The 26,879-nt window shown below is 43.1% G+C and overlaps 1 protein-coding gene across 7 annotated transcripts in view; it reads right to left on the bottom strand.

The window, feature by feature from the left end:
- The window catches only part of KTN1 (kinectin 1), a 227,432-nt gene extending 218,821 nt beyond the window's left edge, over positions 1–8,611 (bottom strand). For all 7 annotated transcript variants that reach the window (XM_030215125.1, XM_030215126.1, XM_030215128.1 and 4 more), the window contains exon 1: positions 8,060–8,611. In XM_030215125.1, coding sequence (XP_030070985.1) covers positions 8,060–8,585 — 526 coding nt within the window. In that variant the 5' untranslated portion in view covers positions 8,586–8,611. The remainder of the gene's footprint in view (positions 1–8,059) is intronic.
- Positions 8,612–26,879: the final 18,268 nt, after the last annotated feature.

Genomic DNA, 26,879 nt, shown 5'->3' with positions numbered 1-26,879 from the left:
TCGGCAGCTTCCCCTCTTTATGAAGGGCCACATTAGCCTTGTACATCAGCTAATATTGCATTGAAGAGCCTTTGTGATAAAACACACACAAAACAGCTATTTACCCAGCAAGTTTTATTATAGAGTATGATGCCCTGGTTTATTCAATTTCTTAAGTTGGCTAGCTTTAGTCCAGCTCTACACTCTGTGCAGAGTAGAATATATCAAAAAGAAATAACCAAAAACATTAAAAACTATTACAAAATCAAACATACAAAGTCAGCCATCCTGCAAAAACCAGAAAGTAAAGCTAAGCAACAGTAGCTCACCTAGAAAACTTAATTTGCTTCCTTCTGCACACTGCAGCTGGAGTGGAAGGTGAACCCCCCCCCCCCCTCCCCCAAAAAAAAAAAAACTAGCCCCAGGTCAAGATGATACTTGTAGTATTCATATTTATTTATAAAAATGTTTATATTCCCTCTTCTTGGAACCAAAAAAGGTCCATTCAACATGGGGTACATATATTTTATTTTTATTTATTCAAACATTTATAATCTGCCTATTAACTAGGTGGGTTACAAGAAATACATGCATATTTATAAAAATCACATGGTGTGACTGATCCATTCTGCATGTTGTGTTCAGTAATTGAAAGTTTAAGTAATTTCTTACACTTTTTGGATCCACGAACTGTTACTCCTGTGAAGTTTTAGCAATAAACAGAATAAGAGACGAGGGTTTTTTATGCCGATGAAGAAATTGGATCCATGTTATTTCCTCCATACCCTATTTCAAAAAAATATGTAGGGTGGAGGTTGGGGTACAGAGGTTTTTTCCCTTGCTCATTAATCATTTTGTTGCACTTCACAGGTATATAGTGTTATACAACGTATCTTGCAATTAATTCGAGAGGTTTTTCATATATCTACATAATTTTGATACTCTCTTATCCATTTTATTGATTAAAAATCACATACGTACACATATGTAATCATGATATAGTTCAAAACAATGCTTTCAATTGTTTCTTAAAGACATCAGGTCCCTGCAATAAATGCAGCCTCAATGGCAATTCATTCCACCCAATGAGGCCAGCACAAGAGAAAGCCGCTTTCGTATAGTCATCAAAAAATGCACCAACTTCAATGACACAATAATCAGTTGCTGCAAATTTACTAAACACAATGCTCGCATATGCATATAAAAAACATGAATACTTTTTTTTTTTTTAATAGGCAGGTGCTGACTCATGTAACTAGAGAATGACACAGGGTCAGGGACCGCGGTAACCACGGGGATGGGGACAGAGCCTGCGGTGATGGGGACAGAACCCATGAGGATGGGGACAAACTTTGTCCACTTATCACTTTCTACTTTGAAGCATGATAATGAACTGGACTGTTATTTATGTTTGATTAATGCAACAACAATATTTTTATTTTTTTGGACAAACAAGAAAACATGCTGGCCACAGCCAGCAAAATTTGCATGGAAGATCCTGTACATCCTGCTACCAGCACATCTTCTAAGAAGACATCTTCTACTGCAGGAGGTACTGTGGAAGACAGGAGAGCTAGACAGAATTCTGAGACTGTTGATGACTTCTTATTCATTCACAGATTAAAAAATCATAACAGTGCTTTATAGGGCATATTTCTCCCCTCTAGGGCATACAGAACAAGTTATATTTTGTACCCCTGAACATTTTAACTGGATTAGGATTCCTTGGGATAGTAGAAGTCAGCTACTGTTAGGAATGGCAAGGTAGAAGGTGGTGGTGGTGGTTGGGGGGTTTATTATAGTTGCTCATTGTTATTATTGTTTTCTGTTTGTAATTTATACACAACAGTTGCACAGCATATTGTTCCTCTTTATACTTTAATAAAAAGATTTAAATATAAAATCATCAGTGTTTGAGACTTCTGCAGATGAGATCAGAGCCCAAGGGGATGAGGACAGAGCTTACGGGGACGGGGTGGGGATGGAGACGGGAACAAATTTTATCCCCGTGTCATTCTCTACATGTAACGTCTTAAAAACCAATAGCAACAATTTAAACGAACTCTATATAAACAACTGGTAACCAATAGCAACAATTTAAACGAACTCTATATAAACAACTGGTAACCAATAAAGCACCTTCATCGCTCCTTTAACAGATTCAAACCGACTCATACCACAGATCATACACACTATAATAATATTAAGAAAAGTCAGCATACAATATAGTATGACAATATCATTCAATCAGTTGATAGAAACAAAATATTTCAAGCTTTTTGCTAAACAGCTGTAGGGTACCCCCCCCCCCCCATATGGTTACAAAAGGAGGCATCACTTGGGATGACTGTGGGTTTCAAACTCTAGGGCAGTATTTCTCGAACTGTGTGCCACAGCATCCTGGTGCGCTGCAACAAAATCTCGGGTGCCGCAGCAAATCCCGACCTCCCTCCCGCCTGAACAGCAGCAGAACCACCACCAAAATACAAGCAAGCACAGGGCTGCAGCAGCCTTCAAGCATGTGCTATCAGCTCTGCCAGTCCTCTGTCCCCGGAACTAGAAGTTGACATCAGTAGGGGCAGAGAATCAGCGAAGCTGGCAGCCCATACCTGAAGGCTGCTGCGGCCCTGTGCTAGCTTTTTTTTTTTTTTTTAATTTGTCGCGGCCACTGGGGACACAGAACAGATGGCCTTCAGGACTCGCAGAGGCAACTGCTAAGGAGGCTGATGAAAACAGGAGATGGGATGAAGTCAAAAAGTTGAAACCAATAGGTCAGTCTCCGTTTGCCTTCCCATTCAAAACAAAGCAAGCAAACCTATGAGCTGCTGCATCCAAGCTGTCATTCTTTATTGTTGGTAGCATTTTTTATTTAATCTAACTTATATTTGGAAACATGCTGGCTTGTGCAGCATATGGATGTACACAGAGAAATTATAATAACGGAATAACTTTTCATAGAAGTAGTAATTTGGTATAAATCATTATCAGTGTGTTGGAGGGGCTAATTATAGGGACATACTATATTTGTGCAGAGAAAAAGATGGAGATCTGTATGGCCGGTGGGGGGGGGGGGGCACAAAAAAATTGCTTGGACACGAAGAGTGCCGTGAACTGAAAAGGTTTGGGAACCACTGCTCTAGGGCATATTGCTCAGCAGCCCAACTGAGGGTCCTAACAGAGTGGGCTGCTCACAAACAAAAAGCATGGGTTCAAATAGGACACAGGTTAATGAGGAATACAACGCACGAAGCCACCTGATGAACCAACGAGGAAGGCCAATGCCAGCAGAAGAAACAGGGTCCAACCTCCCAGGAAGTAGCTAACCAAGCCCCAAACTGTGGGAACAAAGCTGTCATCTGGCGAAGGAAATCCATCCAGGTCGCAAGAAGGCAGTCTTGACCAGTAGCTGCAGAGCCCGACCCTACAGCTTCAAGAGACAGCGACGGAGCCAGGCGCAACAGCCAGAGTCGGAGTAAACTGCCATTGCCAGAGACCAGGCAAGATCAAGGAGCCACAGTCAGTGAGCAGGCAATATCAAAGGGCTAGAGCTGCCGTGAAGGCCAGCCATACCCAGCCCAAGTCTGGAGAGCCGAAGAGAACAACAGGCTCACCTGCCAAGGGTGGAACAAGACTCGACAACTGGATACTGATCAAGGCCCAACCAGAGATGAAGGCAAGCCTGATCCCCGCAAGGAGACCAAGGCACATCTCCCAAGTCAGAGCCATAGCCAAAATGGCTTGAAACCCACATTTGGCAAGGAAGAAAGGCTTGCCTGTGACAGACCGAGGCAGAACAGAAGCCAGGCTCGAGCTACAGAGACCAAGCCCTGAAGATGAACAGATATGGAACAAGGCCCAATTGACCCCATGTCCCTGAATCAGGCCCAATCTGCCAAAATGGAACAGCTGAAAACAGGCGCAAACCCCAGACACAGGGGAAGGCTGGGCATCTAGAGCCAGCAATCAGGGAACTGAGCGAGTCAGCGCGGCTCAACTCCATGAGAGAAAGGCAGAACCGATACCAAGCAGAGCCATCCCGATCTCAATAGAGTGCAATACCCTATGGCCCCCAGAGAAAGGAAAAAAAAAACATTAGCCAATGACAGAACCAGGATCAGAGCTTGATACGGCCCTGCTCAATAGGCAGAGGAGAAAAAGCCCCGACCTCCCAAGATGGAGAAAAGGCTGGCAGAGACCAAGCCAGTCTCGAGAATTAGTGATGCAGACAACCCATCAACCAAAGACAAGGCAAGGCCTGAGCACCTGCAAAATACCAAGCCTGACACCCATACAGGCTAGGGCACCACTACCATAGCTAGAGCCAGGCTCGACATCTAAAGATGGAGCAATTCTCGACCTCCGAGGCAGAAGAAAGTTTAATTGGGGAAGGCCCGACGCCCAGAGACAGAGCAAGGACTGGTGTCCAAAAAAAAACAGAACAAGGCTCGATGTCCAGAGGCGGAGACTCGACGTGCAGAGATGGAGCCAGGGTCGACGTACCGAGATCATGGTAGCCTGCCAACCAATAAGATTCGACAGACCTAGCCAGAGCAAAACCCGATGGACAGGAACAGGGTAAGGCTGATGGAGCAAGCCTCGATGCCCAAAGTCTGGGCAGGGTCCCACGCCCTGTGACAGAGCAAAGCTGTCGAGAGCCGGGCAAGGCGGGATGCCCAGAGACAGAGCAAGGCTCGATGCCCAGAGGTGGAGAAAACCTGAACTCATAGAGATAGAAGAAAGTTCAATGCCCAGAGACAGAGGACGGCTCAGCGACCGAGCCTGACCCAACATCCAAAGAGCGAGTAAGGCTCGACAGGCAAAGGAAGAGTCAGCCGAGGCCTGTCCAAGATGGAAGAGGACTCTTCAACCACGGGACCCCTTGGGAATGGAAACAGCTACAGAATGTAAGCCACCAGGACCAAGGCTGCCACTGTGTAGACCATAAGGGCGCCCCCATCCAGTGGTGAACCTCATGCTACAATGCCTCTAACAGGCAGCAACAAATGCTGACCCAATGCCATAGGAACGTCTGCCACCTTCCAGAATGCCTCCTCATGTAGACAGTACAGTCACCACAGATATACTACAACTCCTCCAAAATTTGATGACTAAAAACTGGACGAGAGGGCTGACAATACCCCCCTGTAGGAGCCAGGGGCATAGCATAATGTCCAAAGTTCCTGACAGAGAGAGAGACCCTTGCAAACACCAACATGAGGCAAGACAACCAGTATACTGTTACAACGCAGCCTAACGAGGCCGAAGTACTGCAGCTCAGCATGAGCCCAAAATCAAGAGGAAACGTTGCCCTTACCATGAAAAGTAGCACCTGGGTAGGGGAAACAAGAGCTTGACGCCAGCACTGCCCCATAAAATCTCAGGTGGTATTCAAGAAACAAAGATAACCGAGTACTGAAGCCTAAAAAATTCCAGACACTGCCAGGGAAAGAACCCAAGGCTGTGCCCCAGGAGAACAGAGCCATCGTATGAAATAGGCCAAAATAGCAATGCAAGTTCAAAGCCAAAAGGAGAGAACCGCCCAACTAAATAAGCACAAAATACAACTGTTAAGTGACTCTCCCTAGCATAGAACCGGAAGTCAGATAAAATCATCAAATTAGTTTATGTAGGAACAGGACCAAAGGAACCAGAACCCCAATCAAATGGGGAGGACCGAGAGGGAAACAAACCCATCAAGGGGCTGACGCTCCCAGAGACCTATCGCACAGGCAGCCAAAGTCAAACATACCTGGCAAGAAAACCGGCCATTTTTTATTTATTTAAATAAAGCCACTGCCAACAAACAGTAGTATTTGGCGTTAACTGCCAGAAGGCCAGAACTGGCATGCAGGTGGAGACCGCGGGGAACTGAGCCGCTGCCGAACCATACCAAGATCTGAACCCCCCCCCCCCCCCCCCTGCAAATGCCACAGGAGCACCTCTGCAAGGGAAAGCAGGGCCGTTGCTGAAGCGAACGGGAACTCCCGGCCATGTTAACTTTGGACCGGAGCACAGCTGCACCGTATGTGTATTTTTTTTTTTTTAAACATCTACGGCAAACCCCTTCAAAATGGCGGCTGCAGAAGAGCAAATAGCTCCCGGGCCTGCCAAAACCACGACGCTGACCCAGCCAGGCAAAGAACAGCCGCCCATAGACATAAACAGGGGAAATGCACCAAACTACTGATCTATTGACAGAATGTACCAACAAAAAAAAAACCTCCCGCAATGCAAGCAGAATCCTAGCTGTTATTTTGTTTTATTTTTAAAGAGGCAGGAGTACAGAAGCAGAGCAATCAGGGATAGGAGGCAAAGAAAGGGGTTAGCAGGGGAGGAATCTGGCACCACCAGGTGTACCCCAAACCCCAAGCTCAACTGAACCTGAAGAAACAGGTCACGAGCTAGTCTCAATCCAGAGAGCTGCACAGGACATGTCCATCCACATGCTGAGATAGAAAGAATACTGAGGTTAAGATGGATGTACAGGTCCACATACACTAAACCTCTGAACTCTCTCTCCACCTGCTGGTAGAGGGGCATAAACCACTTGTCTCGGGATTGATCTGTGGGATGCTATGGAAACCTTTTTTTACCCTGGTAAGCTAACTGCTTTTACCACATTTTCTAGCAATGAATTCCAGAGTTTAATTATATACTGAGTGAATAAATATTTTCTCCAGTTTGTTTTAAACTTACTACTCAGCAGATTCATTGCATGCCCCCCAAGTCCTATATTTTTGGAAAGAGTAAACAAGCGATTCACGTCTACCCATTCCACTCCGCTCAGTATTTTATAGACCTACATCTTATCTCCCCCTCAGCTGTCTCTTCTCCAAGCTGAAAAGCCTTAACCAATTTAGGCTTTCCTCAAAGGGAAGCTATCCCATCCCCTTTATCATTTTCACCACCCTTCTCTGTACCTTTTCTAATTCTGCTATATCGTTTCTGAGATGCAGTGACCAGAATTGCACACACTATTCGAAGTGCGGTCACACCATGGTGCAATACAAAGGCATTATTTGTTACATTTGTACCCCACATTTTCCCACCTATTTGCAGGCTCAATGTGGCTTACATAGTACCGTCAAGGCGTTCACCAAGTCGGTTGAGAACAAATACAAGGTTATATAGTGATCGAATGAGGTAGTTATGAAGGGTCAGGAGAAATGGAGATTGTATGTTGTTCTCTATTCCTTTCCTAATAAATCCTAACATTCTATTTGCTTTCTTAGCTGCTGCTGCACACTAATGTATCATCAACAAGGACACCCAGATCCTTTTCCTGGGCAGTAATTCCTAATGTGGAATCTTGCATCACATAGCTATAGTTTGAATTCCTCTTTCCTACATGCATCACTAAGCACTTGCTCATATTAAATGTCATCTGCCATTTGGATGTCCAGTCTCCCAATCTCATAAGGTCCTCTTGCAATTTTTCACAATCCTCTTGCGATTTATCAACTTTGAATAATTGTTATCAGCAAATTTAATTACCTCACTAGTTATTCCCATCTCTAGATCATTTATAAATATTGAAAAGCAGCAGCCCCAGCACAGACTCCTGGGAAACCCCAATATCTACTCTTCTCCACTGAGAATACTGATGAAATAACCATACTCTATTTTCTATCTTTTAACCAGTTTTTAATCCACAATAGGCCATTATCTTCTATCCCATGAGTTTCTAATTTCCTCAGGAGTTTTAGCTGGGAGGGGGGTGGGGAGAAGCCAGGACATATGATGGGGGAATTATGTGCAAAATATTACAAAATAGAAGTATGCACAATATTACTGAATTTTAAAATGCTGTGCAAAGAGTTTTCAAAATTTGTCAAGCTGCGTTTCACCAGGAGTAGAATGTTGGCTTCTGCTTCTTGAGCCATATGGGTTTAAGGAATGCTGCAAAGGCAGCTCCAAAAATGTTAAATTTCCTGTGTGGAATGTCATTAGGCCAGCTCCTTTTCACTTGTTTTTCAGCTAACAATAAGTGTGAACACATTTATAAAAAGACAAATGGTGAATAAAAAAAAGCAAAGCAGAAAACAGACACACTTTTACCAAATTTTTAAAAGTGAAATACCTCTTCCATTTTTCAGCTTTTTTGGCCCTTGTTTCTTCTTCGAAACTGCAGTATCTGATGGGGGCGTTGGCTGCTTGGTGATAGGAACGGGCTCAACTTTCTTGCCTGTGAACTTTGCCCCGCCAGTCTCTTTGGCTAGCTGCTCTTCCGGTGCAGGCTTGGACTGCTTCTTCTCCTTTTTCTTTCTGTCCCGGAGATTACTGGGAGCCTCAGGTGTACTTAGTGAAACAGGAACTATACGTTCCTCATCTGTTGCTAAGGCATCCATCAGTTCAAAGTCCCGACCTGCACTTTCAGAATCTGACTCATGCAGAGTCCCATTCTGAGCATCCTTTTTTTTGTTTTTTCTCCTCTCAGTTTTCTTCTTATCGACCTTAGCAGGAGGGAGCTTCTGGTCTTTTTTCTGCTTGGCAAGGACTTCATCATATGATGTCTCTTTCATGAAAAGCCAGAAGAAGAGGAAAATGAGTGTGATGACCAATGAAGGAACGAGGATGATAAAATAGGGAGATTCATAAAACTCCATTTTGTTTTTCTTTATGTTGTTTTATGTAACCTGAAATAAAAAGAAACTAATATTAACTTACATATAAAAGTCTTTAATATTATGGTAGTATTAAAATCTGTTCAGAAAGATTTTAAGTTCAACACAACATCAGTAATTCAATGAAACCTTTAAAAAGATGTACATGAAATAGTTTTTCTTGCAACTAAATAGATCTTGAAAAGCGTTCAATAGGATGGAAAACCAACTCAAGAAAAAAAAAAAAAGGGGGGGGGGGGAACAACCTAAGTTCTACATTTGCATTTAGCCCAACTATAAGATATGCTGTTGAATATTAGTTATAGCCCTTGATCTTGTCACTTCAGATACCAACAAGTTAGTGGTCTCTGACCTGCTCCAAACATCTGTTGGATAAGTTGTAAACTACTGTATGTCCAAGCTGCTCACAAAAATAGTACATTTAAGGTCTGTTACTTTGCAGATTACAATGCCTCTGTGGGTGAAAATTAACACATATGGTGAAATTTAGTCATATCTTAATTTCTTTTCCTTTAGTCAGGTTGTACCATCCTTCATAAGTGGGTGTTATCCCTTCCTGCCAGCAGATGGAGGTAGAAAAATTGATCTTTCCCAGTGTAAATACAGCCGAGCTACATATCAGTGAGTCACACCGCTAGAAAGCAGCTCACCTGAACAGCTCTACTCATCATGTAATATCCTCCCAAAAATCAAACCTCCATATTTTTATATTTACAGCCTATGCTGAATCCTCCTTCAACCCCCAATAACAAGGAAACACATATAAATTAAATTTAAGTGAAACATACCCTTTCATAGGCTCTCCCCAGACATCCTTTTTAAACCGCTTTTTCACCAGTATACGAAAAAATTATGTTCTTACCTGATAATTTTCTTTCCTTTAATCATACCAGACCAGTCCAGACTAATGGGTTGTCCATCTACCAGCGGAAGGAGACAAGAGAAAATAGGTCCAAGTAAACCGCCCCTTAAAGGTATCGTGCAGCCTGGAACGTTTAGTATTTCGAATAGCCAAGCAATGGTGCTCTGAAGTCTAGAAGAAAACACAGTTAATATCAAACAAGCAAACTCTTGGAGCCAATATGCAGAACCTCACTGTTCCTGCTTGGCCAAAGACAACTGCAACCTCCCCTCACAGTAAAGTAAGCGGGAGGGAATGGTCCATACTGAGCTTGCTCAAGCACATAGAGATCTACCCCTGAATACGGGGAAAGAACTCCGTGATGCCAAGTAACCGGAGTAATACAAAGTGGCAGGAGACTGAATAGAGAAGATAAAGTAGGCAGTGCTGTACGATATCCCACTGTATTGAAGTATCGTGGAATAGCCAGGGATACCTAAAGGAAACAACACTCTGACAGACATTAGCCAGGGAGGGCACCTGGACTCGTCTGGTATGATTAAAGGAAAGAAAATTATCAGGTAAGAACATAATTTTCTTTCCTTGTCATATATACCAGACCAGCCCAGACTAATGGGATTGTAGCAAATCAGTTTTCCAAAGGGGGGGGGGGGGAGGGAGAAAAGAAGAATGCAGAAGGTTGAAAAATCAACAAAGCTATACACACAGCAAAAAACTGATCAGCAGAAAAGGATTCGAATATCCGAACCACCAGGCTACCAAAATGGAACAGAGGTAGACACTAGAAAAGGAACTAAAGCCGTCGGATGTAAAACAAATGTCCTGAGCAAAAGAAAAATTACATACCCCTGTCCCGAGAGTAGTAAAAGAAGGAACAAAAGATACTGATGCCAAAGGACCCCCCCCCCCCCCCCTTGGAAGGAAGGCAACAGTTGTATCCGAACAACAAGGAGAAGAACCGTCTCTCCTAGACCAGGATCCACTTCTCCGAACCCTGGCAGGACAAAGACTAACTCCCAAACCTGCTGGTCTGCCTTGAGTGCAAGATGGTCGGATGAAGTGACCCTAACCAGTACTAGGAGTACGCAACCCCAAACAGTGCGCCACACTTCATAGAAGAAAGGAAGCAAGGCCCAGGAACCACCCAGACCCGCGCCTAGTGAGAGAATCAAACTCCACAGAACAAGAAGGGACTTCAGAGTCGAGAGAACCAACTAACTGGAGTGCTAGTCTCTCCAGAACCATGAAGAAAAAGGGCAGCAGCATACCGGGTTACAACTGTAGAAAGAGTACTCTTCAACCAGCTCGCTCTGGACCTAGGGGTGAAAGAACAGAGCCAAGAGAACAAAAGGAGACAAATAGAGAGTCAAGAGCCACACTGTGGAGAAAAGACCCCCAAGGTGCCAAGAGGTCACAAAAGGAGCAGAGACTAATTCAAACTCTAGCAATGGTGAAGTTTCTCGCCAGCCACCAAGAGGCTACGGCAAGAAAAGGTGCCACATGAATGGTAGCTTTAAACTGCGGTATGCCACAACTACTGAGAAGTTACTGTATCCAACCCGCAGAAAAAAAACTGGGGTTGACGGACAAGGTGAAACAGTTCCCAACAGGCAAAGGTGAAAATATGCTCCACAGTCAGAGACTGAACCTGTGCTCAAGGGACAGAAAAGAAGATGTGCTCATCAGGCAGAGTACAATCCTTGGTCAACGAGAACAAACGATTTGCACTCAAAGCACACAAACTGAGCCACACACCACGGGCAGAGAAAGAGTTGCACACCTCTGGCAAAGATAGAAATGCACTGAACAAGCAGAGTAACAGACAGAGAATGAGCAGTGCCCCACTGAAAGAGCTGGATGTTAGAGGTACCTGCAGAACTGAAGCTGCGGTAGCGATGGAACTGTGTATATAATGCAGACAAGGAGGCTACGGCAAGAAAAGGTGCCACATGAATGGTAGCTTTAAACTGCGGTATGCCACAACTACTGAGAAGTTACTGTATCCAACCCGCAGAAAAAAAACTGGGGTTGACGGACAAGGTGAAACAGTTCCCAACAGGCAAAGGTGAAAATATGCTCCACAGTCAGAGACTGAACCTGTGCTCAAGGGACAGAAAAGAAGATGTGCTCATCAGGCAGAGTACAATCCTTGGTCAACGAGAACAAATGATTTGCACTCAAAGCACACAAACTGAGCCACACACCACGGGCAGAGAAAGAGTTGCACACCTCTGGCAAAGATAGAAATGCACTGAACAAGCAGAGTAACAGACAGAGAATGAGCAGTGCCCCACTGAAAGAGCTGGATGTTAGAGGTACCTGCAGAACTGAAGCTGCGGTAGCGATGGAACTGTGTATATAATGCAGACAAGGAGCTGCGCTCCACACGCCAGCAAGGAGCTATGCTTCCTACGCAGACATGAAGCTGTGTAGCACCTGCAGTCACAGAGCTGTGCTCCACTTCACCCAATTTGCAGAGAAGAGTTGTGCTAAACATACAGAGATGGAGCTACACTCAACAGGTGGTGGAGCTGCGCTCTGCATGCAGACAGACAAGGAGCTGCGTTCCATACACAAAGAGAGAGCTGCATGCCACACACAGACAAGGAGCTGCATTCCACAGGCAGACACAGAGCTGTGTTCTACATGCAGACACAGGACTGTGTCCCACGCTGAGACCTGCAGAGAAAGAACTACACTCAACATGTGAGAAAGGAGCTGCGTTCAACATGCAGAGATGAAAGGTTGCAGAATAAGCAGCGAAGAAACTTCACTCAACACGCCATGATAGAGCTGTCCTCAACATACAGCGATGGAGCTAAAGCCAACCTGGAACTATGCCCAGAATGCAGCGATGGAGCCGTGTCCAACATGGAACGGAGGAACTACATGGAATAATGAAGCCGCGCTCAACATGCAGCGATGGAGCTGTGCTCAACAAGCAAAATGCATAGATGGAGTCCCAGGGAACAGCCAGAGAAGAAGGTGCTGCCAGGAGGCCAACAGGAAAGGAGCACAACTTGTGGAAATGCAGACCTGGTGCTGCACTCCCCTGGCCCAGAGGGCCTAAAACTACAAGAGAAAGCCCCATGCCCTAAGAGACACTCTCGGCCCTCAAGTGGTCTCTCAGCCTCAATGACCGCCCTCCTAGGCAACCGATATAAAGCAGCAGTCAACGTAGAGAAAGAACTCCCGCAAAGAGGGAGGTAAGCATCACGGAGCTGGAATCCTCAGACCATAGTGAGCAAAATGCAGCCGTAAGACAGTGAGGAGGAAACAACTCTTGCCAGGCCAGGAACAAAGAGGAAGCTGGCCACTAATACCAAACTGAGGAAAAACCAGCTAAGGGAGAGTCAAACTCCAGACCTAGAAAAGATCCACTTCCCTGCAGAAAAGCAGAGAAAAGCAAACAGCTAAGAGGCGATAATCCAGATGCAAAGCAATAGATCTGCTCAGCAGGAAAGAACTGCGTCCCTTACAGAAAAAGGAAGGAGTACTAAATGTGCCAGGAGAGAGACGCCTGAAACTAGAAAAAGGCAAAATCCACCTGTGCCAGGCTAAAACTCCCGCCCGAAAGCAAGGGAAGCAAGGAACAGCTGTGGCAAACTAGTCCTAAAAAGGCACATTCCCGTAAAGAGACACTGAACTGAGTCCAAGCTAAAGACTGGCAAGAATGGCGCTCCCAAGGGTACTCAGAAGATGGATTTGAGCTAGCAGTTGCACACCAAGGGCAACTCGGACCCCCACCAGAAGGAAAGCAAGATGCCAGAAGCAGCAGAGACCAGACGGTCTGGAAAAGAACTGACCAACAGTCGCATAAGGCTGACAGGAATGAAAAAATAGCCCTGGACTAAAAAGACTGAGCCTGCAGCCAAACATAGCCAGCGAGAGACTTTCCCCACTTTGGAAATGGAAGACTAAGACGTCCGAACCACAAAGGTACAAGTTCCAGCAACGGGGCCGACATCTAGGACCATGAAGAGGAAAAAAGCAACTGAGTTTTGTGATCCAGACACGAGCCATGTCCCACAAAAAAACTCAAAGCAACTGGTACCAGCTCAGAAGGGTCCAAGATCAGAATCAGATGCCGGCCAGCAAAATTCAAAGAAACTTCGCAAGTGGCCCCCTAGAATACATTGCCAAAGGCGGGAAAATAAATCAGGTAAAGAAGGAAAAGCAAAGTTTCTTTTTTTATTTTTTTTTTAAACAACCTTCCTCACTAGTGACAGGAATTAAAAAAGGTTTACCTCAGAGGCAGAAAAGGAGGGAAAAAACAAAAAGTTTCCTCTTTTTTCTTTTTATAAACAACCTTCTTCACTAGTGACAGGAATAAAGGCTTACCTCAGAGGCAGAAATTCAGATATACTTACCACCACAGAAGAGAAGAACCCCACAGGGGAGACAAGTTACTCCATGCCACAATCAACCATCACCCTGCTAGAAAGACTGTCAGGGGAGGTAGGGGAGGGGAGGGAACCAGGGTCACTGGATATCACCCTAGCTGGCAGATGAGGAACTCAGTACCACTATCATCTAAAACTAGCCCCAATACGGCTACCAGCACACCCCTGGCTCCACTGTCAGCAGAAGAATCTGGGACAGGAGCTACCATCCAGCAATCCAGAGCAGCTGCACAATCCGTCCACAATCCGCTAGGAGACAGAGAAAATACTGAACATTCCAGGCTGCATGATACCCTTAAGGGGCAGTTTACTTGGAACTATTTTCTCTGTCTCCTTCCACTGGTAGATGGGCACAGTCCATTAGTCTTGACTGGTCTGGTATAGATGACAAGGAATTAGGGATTCACTATACATTATTTGTATTTGCCAAAGCAGCAGCATGTCTCCTACTACTTAACATTTCTAGAGCGCTACTAGGGTTACGCAGCGCTGTACAAATTAACAATAAAGGACAGTCCCTGCTCCAAGGAGCTTACAATCTAATGGGCGAAATGTCAAGTAGGGGCAGTCCAGATTTCCTGAATAGAATGGTCTCCTCTGTAAAGCACAACCATGCCCCATCAAGCATCAAGCACTGCAGCTATCATAAATCAAATTTCCATTCTTCTTTTTAAGAGCAGCACTGGGGAGAAAGGAAGAGAAACACAAGTCCTGGGACTTATTCCGAGGGAGGATCCCAGGATGGTACAGCCCAATTAAAGAAAATGAAATTAACAGTCATGACTAAATTTCACATTTCTTAGCATCTGGGCTGTACCATCCTTAACAAGAGGGATGTACTCAAGCAGACTCACAGGGCTGGGGAAAACAAGGCCTCTTGAATGATGGCTCTGGCTAGCACATCCAGCTTATGATGCTTCACAAAAAAATATAGGAACAGAAGAACAATCCTCCACAGATCTTGGGCAAAAAAAGCAAAGACAGCGGAGGTGATATGAAACAGGTTTTCAAACTGAAGATAAAAGATTCCTTTATTGAAGGTTCCCACTAGACTTGACACCCACTGTGTTTCGGCCTATTGGCCTGCATCAGAAACCAAAATAGCGCTTAAATCAAACACCAAGCTTTTATCTTTGTGGTAGAGCCAGAAGTTTGGCATTTAAAGCACTATTTTGCTATTGTATACTAATATTGTTTTGCAAGACGTTGTTTGCTGTTTCAGTTGCCCTGAAGCAGTTGCCCGGCATTTCTTATTTTCTGGGGTGGGCATCCTTTCAGACTCCTGATGCAGGTCATTAGGCCAAAATGTGGTCCATGTCAAGTCTAGTGGAAACTTTCAATAAAGGAATCTCTGTTCCTGCAAAAGTAGGCAGCCTCAATGGCCGCCTTGATCCCACTACCGATGAAAGCTTTGGACCCACCTAGCCCTTTCTAGGGCCATAGCAGAGAACAGAAAGATGATCTAATAGATGAAACTCATTCATCTCCCTTAAGTACCTAAGCAGAACTCTACAGACATCCAGTTTCTGAAGTCTCCAATTAGAAGCATCTGAACTCCTGTCCAGAAAGCGTAGAACAAACACCTCCTGGTTGATGTGAAAGAGGAGATCACTTAGGGAAAAAAGGAGGGCACAGTACGTATGGAGACCAAATCCTACAAGGGGAGAGACTTACAGACCAGAGGGAACTTGTGCGCAACCCTCAATGCATGTCCTTGGTCAAACCCCTATTGCAAAAACCCAAGAATTTCAGGAACCTGTGCCTTCCAGAGACAAAAAAGTGTTCACACCAGCCCTAAAATACCTTCCAAACCCAGATATAGGCCAGGGAAGTAGACTACTTGTAGGCTTTGAGCAAGGTAGAGATAATCTGCGGGTGAAGACCCTTTTTCTTCACTAGGTGTTACCGCTCAAGGGCCAAAGCGGAAGCCAGAAAGGATCTGGATCTTCCACCTTTATTAGACCCTGCCTGAGCAAGCTGCACAATACGGAGTCTCCTACTCCAATAGCATTATGCTGAAGAACGTATTGAAGTGGAAAATGCTTTGGGGGCCTGCTAGACCCTCCAAAAAAGGCTCACTTTCAGCAAGGTTTGTATTGGGAACTTTGGAGAGACCAAGATAGAATCAATAAGGTGTGAATGTTCCTTCTGCCTAAACAGCCAAACAACATGGGATATTTCTCTTCCTCTCAAGGAAGGGGCTATACTTCAAGAGTAAGAGCCCAAGGGCAACTGGAGGTCCAAAAGAACCTCTGGCTCCTCAGAAATATGCTGCACCAACACTGGGGACTTAACCATGACCTGGTCCTCTCTATGGCACTTGGCTTCAATCTCCACCTGCAGAATCTTCTTGACCATTTGTGTTTGACCATCTGTGCCTAGATCTGGGGCCAAAAAGGGTTTGTAGTCCCCAAGTCCCCCCCCCCCCTTTGCGCTTGGGCACAAGGAGTGGTGTGGGAGAAGCCCCCCTACTACCCAAACCTCAATAAGGGCTGAGAAACCTCCTGCTGAAGACAAGGTACAGCAGGAAAAAAAAAGTGTCATCCAAAATGGCCACCAATCCTGCTAAACCATGAGTCCTGATGCCTCCGTGACCCCTCTCCTCAAGCCTACCCCTTCAGGACTGTTTCCAAGTCAGAAATGCTCCATCACAACAGGGGATACAAGTGGCCAAAAACTGTGCTCAACAGCCAGTTCCTGCTGTGGGCAGCAAATGGACAACTGCCAATCCACCTGGGATGACTCCAGCATCTCTGCCATCCCCCCTCCTCTCATTTTTCCCTCCTAAGCCAGCTTCCCCCCCCCCCCCATTAGCTCTATTCTAGAGAATGACAAGGGGACGGGGACCCACAGTAACCACAGGGATGGGACGGAAACAGAGCAATGAGCACAGGGACAAACTTTGTCCAAGTGTCACTTTCTACTTTGAAGCCTGTTAATCAACTTGACTTATTTATGTTTGGTGCAGACGACAATATTTTTATTTTTGGAAAAAACAAGCAAACATGCTAGCCACAACTAGCAAAATTTGCATGGGGGATCCTGTACATCCTGCTACCAACACATTTTCTAAGAAGACATCTTCTATTGCAGGAGGGACTGTGGAAGACAGGGGAGCTAGACTGAATCCTGAGGTTGTTGATGATTTCTTATTCATCCACAGATTTAAAAAAAAATATATACTGTGTTTGAAGTATATTTTGCAACATAAATGTTATGGGGGGATTAGTTAGGAGGAAATTGACTTAGTTGGGAATTGTTCAGGAGGTAATTGACCTAGAACCATAAAACAAACAGTTTTAATTAAAAATTGGCGTTAAAATTCAACACAAGCTACAAGTTTCTGCACTGAAAACAATGGATAGCATCCTGCCACACAAACTTTTCCAAAGAACTTCCAAAGTGCTCATAATAAAGTTGCTGGGCTGCCAGCAAATAGTTCCTAAAATCCTCATTAGTGAGGCCTTATTAAAAAGGCAGTGCCAAGCCATGCATCCTGCACACTACCCCAGTCATCTGACAGCAAGAAGCTAAATCAGTCTCTGTGCCCATTACATTCTTATCCTCTCTGCTGATATTTCTAGCTCTAGTACCACCATGACTCCAACTATATTTTTATTTATTGAACACATTTGATATATTGCTCAAGCCTACACATAGGCATAGAGCGATTCACACAGAAATATCTATAAAGGTACTTTCTGTCCCAAATGGGCTCACAATCTAAGTATTATTCGTACCTGGGGCAATGGAGGGTTAAGTGACTTGCCCTGGGTCACAAGGAGTTGCAGTGAGAATCGAACCCAGTTTCCCAAGATCTCAGCCCACCATACACCATTAGGCTACTCCACTCCAGGGGCAATGGAGAGTTAAATGACTTACCCAGAGTCACAAGGAGCTGCAGTGGGAATCAAACCCAGTTCCCCAGAATCTCAACCCACAGCCCCAATTGCTAGGCAGCAGCGAGAATCAAACCCAGTTCCCCAGATCCGCAACCAATGGATTCAAATTTGTAATTCATGTCATGTAACAAAAAATGATTATAAAGTAAAAGCAATGAATAAGAGGGTCATTTACTTATAGTGTATGTTAGTGCATGGTAAGACCATTATCTACTGCAGAGCCCATAGAAATACGGGTCCTGCAGGAGACAGCAAATTTGTTTAAACTATCAGTTAGTATGTATGCTATTACTATTCAGGGTTTCAACATCATATTCAGTTTTTTTCTTTTCACAGGTAGCTGTAATGAAATTCTTTTTGATCTTTTCAGCAAGGTTCTATAAGATCATTCCTCATGTTCCATGCTCAGTTGTGTAATAGATGCACTGCTTTTCTTTAGGCCGTGAAGTTTCACAACCACACAGCTGTGTAAGGGGGTTTTTTGTTTGATGTTTTTGATTAAACTGAACCCTCCATTTGCAAGGCTGACAAGACTTGATGTGTAATACACACTCTTCTCAAGTACAGAAGCATTTAAAAATACTTTCATACCCACGTACTTAACAAAACGAGACTTAAAGTACTAATCAATTTATACAGTTAATTCTGGTTACCTTGTTTTACAGTATCCCATAAGCAACCATGATTTCTATTCATTTCAACTCAAATGAAGTTGAAAACATTTAAACAAAAGGAGTGAAGAATTGTATATCATATTTGATATATCACTGATTGGCAAACCACCTCTGTGGTTTACAAGAAACTTTTTAAAAGAGTAATGAAATGTAGCTAGATACATATCCCTCTTAAATTAACGATAAATTAATAGCAGAGGCCATCTAAATATGGTATCTAGGTCTTATGTTCATCCCATCCTCCAAGCCCCTTTCTGCTACTAATTTGTTGATAATACATTAAGGTTCAAATATATCCTGAAATAAACGTGTCTTTAGGCTGCTTTTAAAACCTATGAAATGAGACAATTGCCTAATATAGAGGAAAATTGTTCTAGAAGTTGGGCCAGCAACACTGAACATACATAAGTACATAAGTATTGCCATACTGGGAAAGACCAAAGGTCCAACAGTGGCCAATCCAGATCACAAATATGCACATGCATCACTTTGCACTTGCTCACGTTAAACGTCATCAGCCATTTAGACGCCCAGTCTCCCAGTCTCGTAAGGTCCTCTTGTAATTTTTCACAATCCTCCCGCGATTTAACGACTTTGAATAACTGTGTCATCAGCAAATTTAATTACCTCACTAGTTACTCCCATCTCTAGGTCATTGATAAATATGTTAAAAAGCAATGGTCGCAGCACAGACCCCTGGGGAACCCCACTAACTACCCTTTTCCATTGAGAATAATGACCATTTAGCCCTACTCTCTGTTTTCTATCTTTTAACCAATTTTTAATCCACAATAGAACACTACCTCCTATCCCATGACTCTCCAATTTCCAATGCCCAATTGGGTCTAGTCTGATTTGTTTAAATGAGGGTATAACTAGAACATTTTTATGCAATTAGAGTGCCCTGTAAGGAGTGAATGGTGTCAAAACTGGAAGTAGGAAAAGGGACATTCCTGTATATTGTACCTTATGGACTACGGTCAGAATATGGAGGTAATCCTAGTTGTGACAGGTAACCAGAATTCATCATTAAGAAGTCAACTCTCCAAAAATTTGGTAAGATAGAATGAAACTTGGTATGTCAGAAAAATCAGAAGAGATGCACATCAAGTTTGAAATAGCCAAATTGAACATAAATTATAAGAGAAATAACCCTCCCCACCTCCACCTTCCAAAAAAAAAAAAAAAAAAAGTTTTGTCCAATGCAGTTCAATGGAAGCAATTCAAGCTTCTGTAGCATAGAAACTTACATGGAGTTAAACAGCAATTATTAGTTCTTTCAAACTACCTCCCCCTATCCCCTAAACCAATTGTTTTTAACCTAGTCCTCAGGGACCACACTGGGCCACTTGGATTTTCAGGATATCCACAATGAATATGCATGAAATAGATTCACACACACTACTTTCCTGGTATGCAAATCTCTCTCATGAATATTCATTGTGGATATCCTGAAAACCTGACTGACCAGGTAGTCCCCGAGAACTAGGTTGAAAAACACTGCCCTAAAGCACCTCACAACTGCCACAACCCCAAGAATTACCCTTCACAATTTCTCTCATCCCAAGAATTACCCCACAAAATTTGCCAAACCCCCCCACAAACTTCTCCCTGCAACATTACCACTATCCCACAAACTGCCCCATCCCTAAAATCTCTCTCATTCACAACTGGCCTACCACCAGGCAAACCGGCCCACGGGCAACATTCAAAAAACAAATATTCCCCTTCTAACTATCCCATCCCCAAAAACTACCTCCAACCAACTGTCCTAGCCTTGCAAAAGTCCTACCCCCCCCCCAAAAAAAAAATACCCAAAACCTGTCCCTCCAAATACTACCCCCCTAACACAAGCTGCCCTGATCCCCAAAAAATAAAATTACCACAAACTGCACCACTGCAACACATGTAGTCTACACAACAGATACACACACATGCAGAGGGGTTGGAAAGAATATCATGATCCATGCTCTACAAGCTTTCCCCACTTGCTTTTTCACACGTAACTTGTCTGCTTGTTTCAAACAGAATTTTTTGTACTATTCTAGAGTATGCAGTAATGATTCGATCTGAGTGCTGTGCACAGTCCTAATGTTTTCACTTAAGAATGATGGTTTTATTTGAATTAAAGACTGCATGGGCCAATAATCACAGCAAAGAGCTAAATGTGAACCAGCTTATTCTCCTTAGCGTACCTACAAATAACAGCACTTGAGGGGGAAAAAAAACATTTTGAAGGGACTTGCTATAACTAGTATTTTCCTTGCAGTATCTTACTTGTGAATAAATTGCCAGAACAAATAGCAAATGAAATTATAGACAAAAACAAGTACAGCATATTCTAGGGAGAATTTTCAATGGGACATCTAAATCTGATTTTGGACGGTTTGCTGAAAATGTCAAAAAATTAAGTGGCAAACATAGTAATTTTTGAACCAGAAAAACGTCTTTTTGTTTCAAAAATGGCCATACGCTAGATGTTTTTGTGCTCTGTGCGCCTATCTTTTTGGACCATTTTTTGAACAACAAAAAAAAACATCTAAAGGAAAAAACGCACAAAAACAAGCCACTGTGATGTTTGGGGGGAGCCAGCATTTTTAGTAGACAGGCCACATAGACATCCCAGCAGATCAGTGGGGCACCCTAGGGCCAACTGCAGTGCACTTCACATAAAAAGTCTCCTGTACACATCTCATTATTGCCCCCTTATATTGTATGGTGAGCCCCAAAACCTACTATACACAACTGTACACCCTACAACAGCCCTTATGGCTGCAGGTGTCACCTATATGTGGGTACAGTAGCATTTTGGTGGGTTGTGGACAGCTCACACTTTCTACCACAACTGTAACATTTATAGTGGGATATGGGCCTCAGTTTCCTATTCTACAATGCATTGAATCGAACACTAGGCTACTCCAGGCACCTGGTTGCTACTCTAACAGGACTGGCCATAACACCTGAAGCCATCAGAGGCTGGTATATACAGTTTCTTTCATATCTTTGAGGGGTGGGAGGGGGTAGTGATCACTACAGAAATAAAGGGGGGGGCATTCCTTAATCCCTCCAGTGGTACTTTGCTCATACAGGGCACCTTTTTGTGACTTAGTCATGACTGAAATAGGTCTAGACCAAAACATCTAACTTTTAGTCCTGGACATTTTTTATTTGCTCCATTATGGCAGAAAAACTTTCAAGTTTTGAGAATGCCCAAATCCCACCCCTGACATGCCCCCTTGTGATTTGGGTGCACTGTATTCAAACTGCAAAGAAAAATGTCTTAAAATAGGTTTCAAAAATAGCAACTTGGACATTTTGGCAAAAAAACATCCATCTGCCACTTTGTGCCGCTTTTTGGATGCTTTCTATTTCGAAAATGTGCCCTTTATATCCAAAGCTGAACACCTTTTCTTCTCAACATAAAGAATTATCATTTAGACAGCTTTCCACACAAGACAAAAGGTGGTAGGAGGAGCACGGAGAAAACCCTAGAAATGGGAGATGAAACTTTCCAATGTTAAGTTCACCTATAATGTCTACAGAACTAATTTCCAGGCCATGTCGGAGGTTCTTAACCAGTGGAACCCGCACCTGGAAAAAGTCGAATGAGGTGCTGAGAAGGATCATGAAATCTGAGATAATTTATTGAAATGTTCTAGATAGTGAAGGCAGTTATTAGGTCAGTAATTGGTAGTATAACTGTGTACTACTGTAATTCTAGTGGCACGTTAATAGCACTGTTAGTGGCTAGCAGCGACATATGTAGCTGTTATTAATCACTAGTGGCCAAGTGGTTTAGGAAGAGGATGCGAGGATTTCATTGATAAGTTAAAAGTGTGCGGGAACCCAAAATGGTTAAGCACTTCTGCTATGCGAACAGCTCAGGCACCCAAGATTTTCCGAGATTCACAACTGAACCATGATTAAAAATGACTGCAAAATCAAAAATATGGCGACAGCTCACGTTTAGAAACTGAAGGTCTCTCGTGTACAAAGTTTTTTAAATCAATTAGCTTCTCTCTTTATAACATTTTTAGTGTATTTAACATCAATCATGAGATCACATGAGCCACCCAGTTACTACTACTACTTATTTCTATACAGCTGCTAGACATATGCAGCACTGTACACTAAACATGCAAGAGATATTCCCTTCTCAACAGAGATTACAATCTAATCAAGACAAACAGAACAAATAAGGGATAAGGGAATTATTTAAAGGTGGGAATGATAAAACAGACAACCCAAACCATATAAGAGCACCTAGGTTTGACTACTGGCTCAGAACCGATACCCGTAGGTTGACCTGGACCAAGGATACAGGTGTGAAGGAAGTCTCCATTATGACATCTTGTGGTCAGGCTCAGTGTTTGAATTTCAGAACAGGACACAGTTTGACCCTCCAGCTGAGGGCTATCATTACAAAGTTAGTCTGAGTTGAGGAAAATATAAAATAGGGGATAAAATAGAGTAGTTGTAAAAGAAGACTAATGACACCACAGCCCAACAAAGGCTGGATTTGATAGAGCTGAAAGAAAAGGAGCAGAAGCAAATTGCTGGGTACAAAAAGAAAAAAATGAACATGTTTACTCTGTTTTTCTTTAATTACTTAATCTGATTGGCTAAGGAAATATGAATCCTTCAAAAACATTTTTATAGTCTAGGCAGGCAAGGCTGGATCTAATGCCAAAATTTACAACGTACAGTAGAGGGAAGTGCTCAAGTTGCTTGAGAGAAGATGACTATCCCTGAGTTCTAAAACTCCAGATTAAATTGGAAATTTGGTAATGCTGCCAAAGGAAAATCTTGCCAAATGGATTTGATTGAATTCTTTGACTAGGTGACCAGAGAACTGGATTGAGGACGTGTGTTAGATGTAATCTACTTGGATTTCAGCAAAGCCTTTCACACAGTTCCTCATAGGAGGCTCCTGAATAAACTTGACAGGCTGAAGTTAGGACCCAAAGTGGTGAACTGGATTAGAAACCGGTTGACAGATGCCAGAGGGTGGTGATCAGTGGAATTCACTCGGAGGAAGAAAAGGTGAGTAGCCGAGTACCTCAAGAATCGGTTCTGAGGCTGATTCTGTTCAGTATATTTGTGAATGACATTGCCAAAGAGTTAAAAGGTAAGGTTTGCCTCTTTATGGATGGTATCAAGATTTGTAACAGAGTAGACACCCCGGAGGGAGTGGAAAACATGAAAAAGGGTCTGCAAAAGTTAGAAGAATGGTCCAATGTTTGGCAATTAAAATTTAATGCAAAGAAGTGCAGAGTGATGCATTTGGTGAGTAGAAATCCAAGGGAGCTGTATGTCCTAGGAGGTGAGAGGCTAATATGCACACATAGGGAGAGGGACCTTGGAGTGGTAGTATCTGAGGATCTGAAGGTGACAAACCAGTGTGTCAAGCCAGAAGAATGCTAGGCTGCATTGAGAGAGGTGTAACCTGCAGAAGAAAGGAGGTGTTGATATCCCTGTACAAGTCATTGGTGAAACTCCACCTGGAGTATTGTGTTCAGTTTTGAAGGCCGTATCTTGCTAAGGATGTAAAAAGACTAGAAGCGGTCAAGAGGAAGGTGACAAAAACAGTCAGGGGCTTGTGTCAAGAGATGTATGAGAAGAGCCTGGAAGACCTGAATATGTATACCCTAGAGGAAAGAAGGGACAGGAGAAATACGATAGACTTCTAAATACTTGAAAGGTATTAATATAGAAACAAATCTTTTCCAGAGAAGGGGAAACTGTAAAACTAAAGGACATAAATTAAGGTTGCAGGGCGGTAGACTTAGGAGTAATGTCACAGAGAGGGTGGGCGAAGCCTGGAATTCTCTCCTAAGGGAGGTGGTACAGACAAAAATGGTTACAGAATTCAAAAAGGCATGGGCTAAACACAGAGGATCTCTAATTAGAAAATGGATGGTATTAAAAAAAAACTAAACTTAAATGGCTGCATGTGTGTGGATGTGTTGAGTAACAGATGGAGACTCTAGCTGTGATGAACTAGGGCTGATACTGGAGACCTGTATGGTCTGTATCCCGTATATGGCAATCTGGTTTAGGTTGGGCTGGAAAGGGCTTCAACAACAACTTCAATGGATGGAACTTGAAGACAGTGCTGGGCAGACTTCTACGGTCTGTGTCACGCAATGACAAGACAGCAACTCCAGTAGTTGGAATAAGGACAGAACAGGGTGGACTCCTATGATCTATGTCCCAGAAACGCCAAAGAAAGACCATGATCAAGTATTTTGCATCACATAACATTGTTAATTTAACATGAATTCATAATCTGTGTGACAGCTGGCCAGACTCAATGGACCATTTAGGTCTTTTTCTGCCATCATTTACTATGTTACAATTGAAAGTATGGAAATACTCTATTTTCCAGGTTCTGTAAAATGCTTAGTTTCATGGGTCATAACCCCATAAGATAAGCCATGCTGAGTAAGGTCAAGGTCCAACATCCTGTCTCTAACAGTGTCCAGTCTGGATCCCATAAAACAGAACAGTTTCTTATAGCTCATTAGCGAGTTTTCTTGACTACTTTTTAAGAATGTTTCCTTCAGGAACTTGTCTAAACCTCTTTTGAACAAGCTCTGGAGGTGATGACATCTTCTGGCAGCAGATTTCATCGTATAATTGTGCATTACATGAAAAATTACTTTCTGTGGTTTTGTTTTTGATTTGCTAGTGAAGTTTCATGTTGTGTCTTTTATTCTTTTATCAAATCCAATAGCCTATGTAGGAAAGATTCGAGACAGCCATATTTCAGCGTATGTGTCTGCACTGGGTCATGGTACCTGCTAGTTGGGCAGTCCCATATATAAACCCAGTACAAGCCAAGATAGAGATAAAATATCGAGCATTTGATGGTGCCGACACCTTGAAAAGCCGGCAACATTTCACATGCAAATAGAAGCGAACATACTAGTGTACCTGTGAGATGTGGACCTCTTTCTGTTATTTACAGAATTCTGTGCAAAATATTAGAATATAAGAACATAATAGTAGTCATACTGGGCCAGACCAATGGTCCATCTAGCCCCAGTATCCTGCTTCCAACAGTGGCCAATCCAGGTCACAAATACCTGGCAGAAATCCAATTAGTAGTAACGTTCTATGCTACCAATCACAGGGCTTCTCCCGTGTTTGTCTCAATAATAGACTATGGACTTTTCCTCCTGGAACTCGTCCAAACCTTTTTTTTTTTTTTTAATTTTAACTCAGATATTCTAACTGCTGTTACCGCATCCTCTGGCAATGAGTTCCAAAGCTTAACTATTCTTTGAGTGAAAATCTATTTCCTTCTATTTTAAGTATTCCTAGTCTTTGTATTTTAATCCATTCACTTCTACTTGTTCTACACCACTCAGGATTTTGTAGACCTCAATCATATCTCCCCTCAGCCGTCTCTTTTCCAAGCTGAAGAGCCCTAACCTCTTTAGACTTTCCTCATACAGGAGTAGTTCTATTTCATTTATCATTTTTGAACCTTTTCTAATTCCGCTATATCTGAAAAAGGATGAAGAAAGTGAGACAATTCTATATGCTGAAGGAATTGCTCTAAAATCTAAAATTAGAAATGGGCCTACAATTGGATCCAGAGATGGCTTTTTGAGAATAGGCTTGACAATGGTGGTTTTCCAAGCTGGGGGAACTACACCGAAGGCAGGCTATTAATAACCATAGAAAGAAGTTAGGAAAGCCACTGCTGTCCCTAGGACTGGTACCTGGAACCTTGCTAGGTTCCAGCTACCAGTCCTGCCAGGTATTTGTGACTTGGACTGGCCACTGCTGGAAGCAGGATACTGGGCTAGATGGACCACCAGTCTGCCCCAGTATGACTAATCTTATGACTATTCTTAGATTCTATTCACAGCAGAAAGGAGACTATTTGCAAAATGCTCTTCAGTATTATCTTGCACAGAATAATCATAATGGTTAACTACCAACTCTTCCTATATGAGCTACATTGCAAATCTATGGTCAAACAAGTAATGGAGATAGCATAGAAAACAAAATTTCAACAGGAACCTAAATATAGAAACTGAGATGCCTCTTGAGTTAGCAATACAAGAGCAGCTAAGAAACAAATATTTTCTCGATTGCCATGTAAGTTAAAAATGAACCCAAGAATTTTGGTCACGGCAATGTTTATTTTAAGTTATCTAAATTCATTAACTCTTTCATCAGAGGACTATTTTCTAAAACACATTAAGTGACAGCAGAACTAAAGCAGCTCTGCTTAAGGCAGCAGCAATGCTGCCCATCAGGCTGATAAAGGGTTAACAATAAAAGGTGGGGGGGTTTGTTTTTGGGGGGGGGGGTTGTTTGTTTTTTTATTTTCACCAGCTTAAATTGTAGGCAAGTTAGTTTCCATGCTCCATGATGGGATAGCACAGATATCTGAAATATACAGAGCTTAAATGTCTACA

The sequence above is a fragment of the Microcaecilia unicolor genome, chromosome 9 (assembly GCF_901765095.1).
Source record: "Microcaecilia unicolor chromosome 9, aMicUni1.1, whole genome shotgun sequence".
Classification (NCBI taxonomy): Eukaryota; Metazoa; Chordata; class Amphibia; order Gymnophiona; family Siphonopidae; genus Microcaecilia; species Microcaecilia unicolor.
This window is presented reverse-complemented; position numbering and strand designations above follow the sequence as displayed.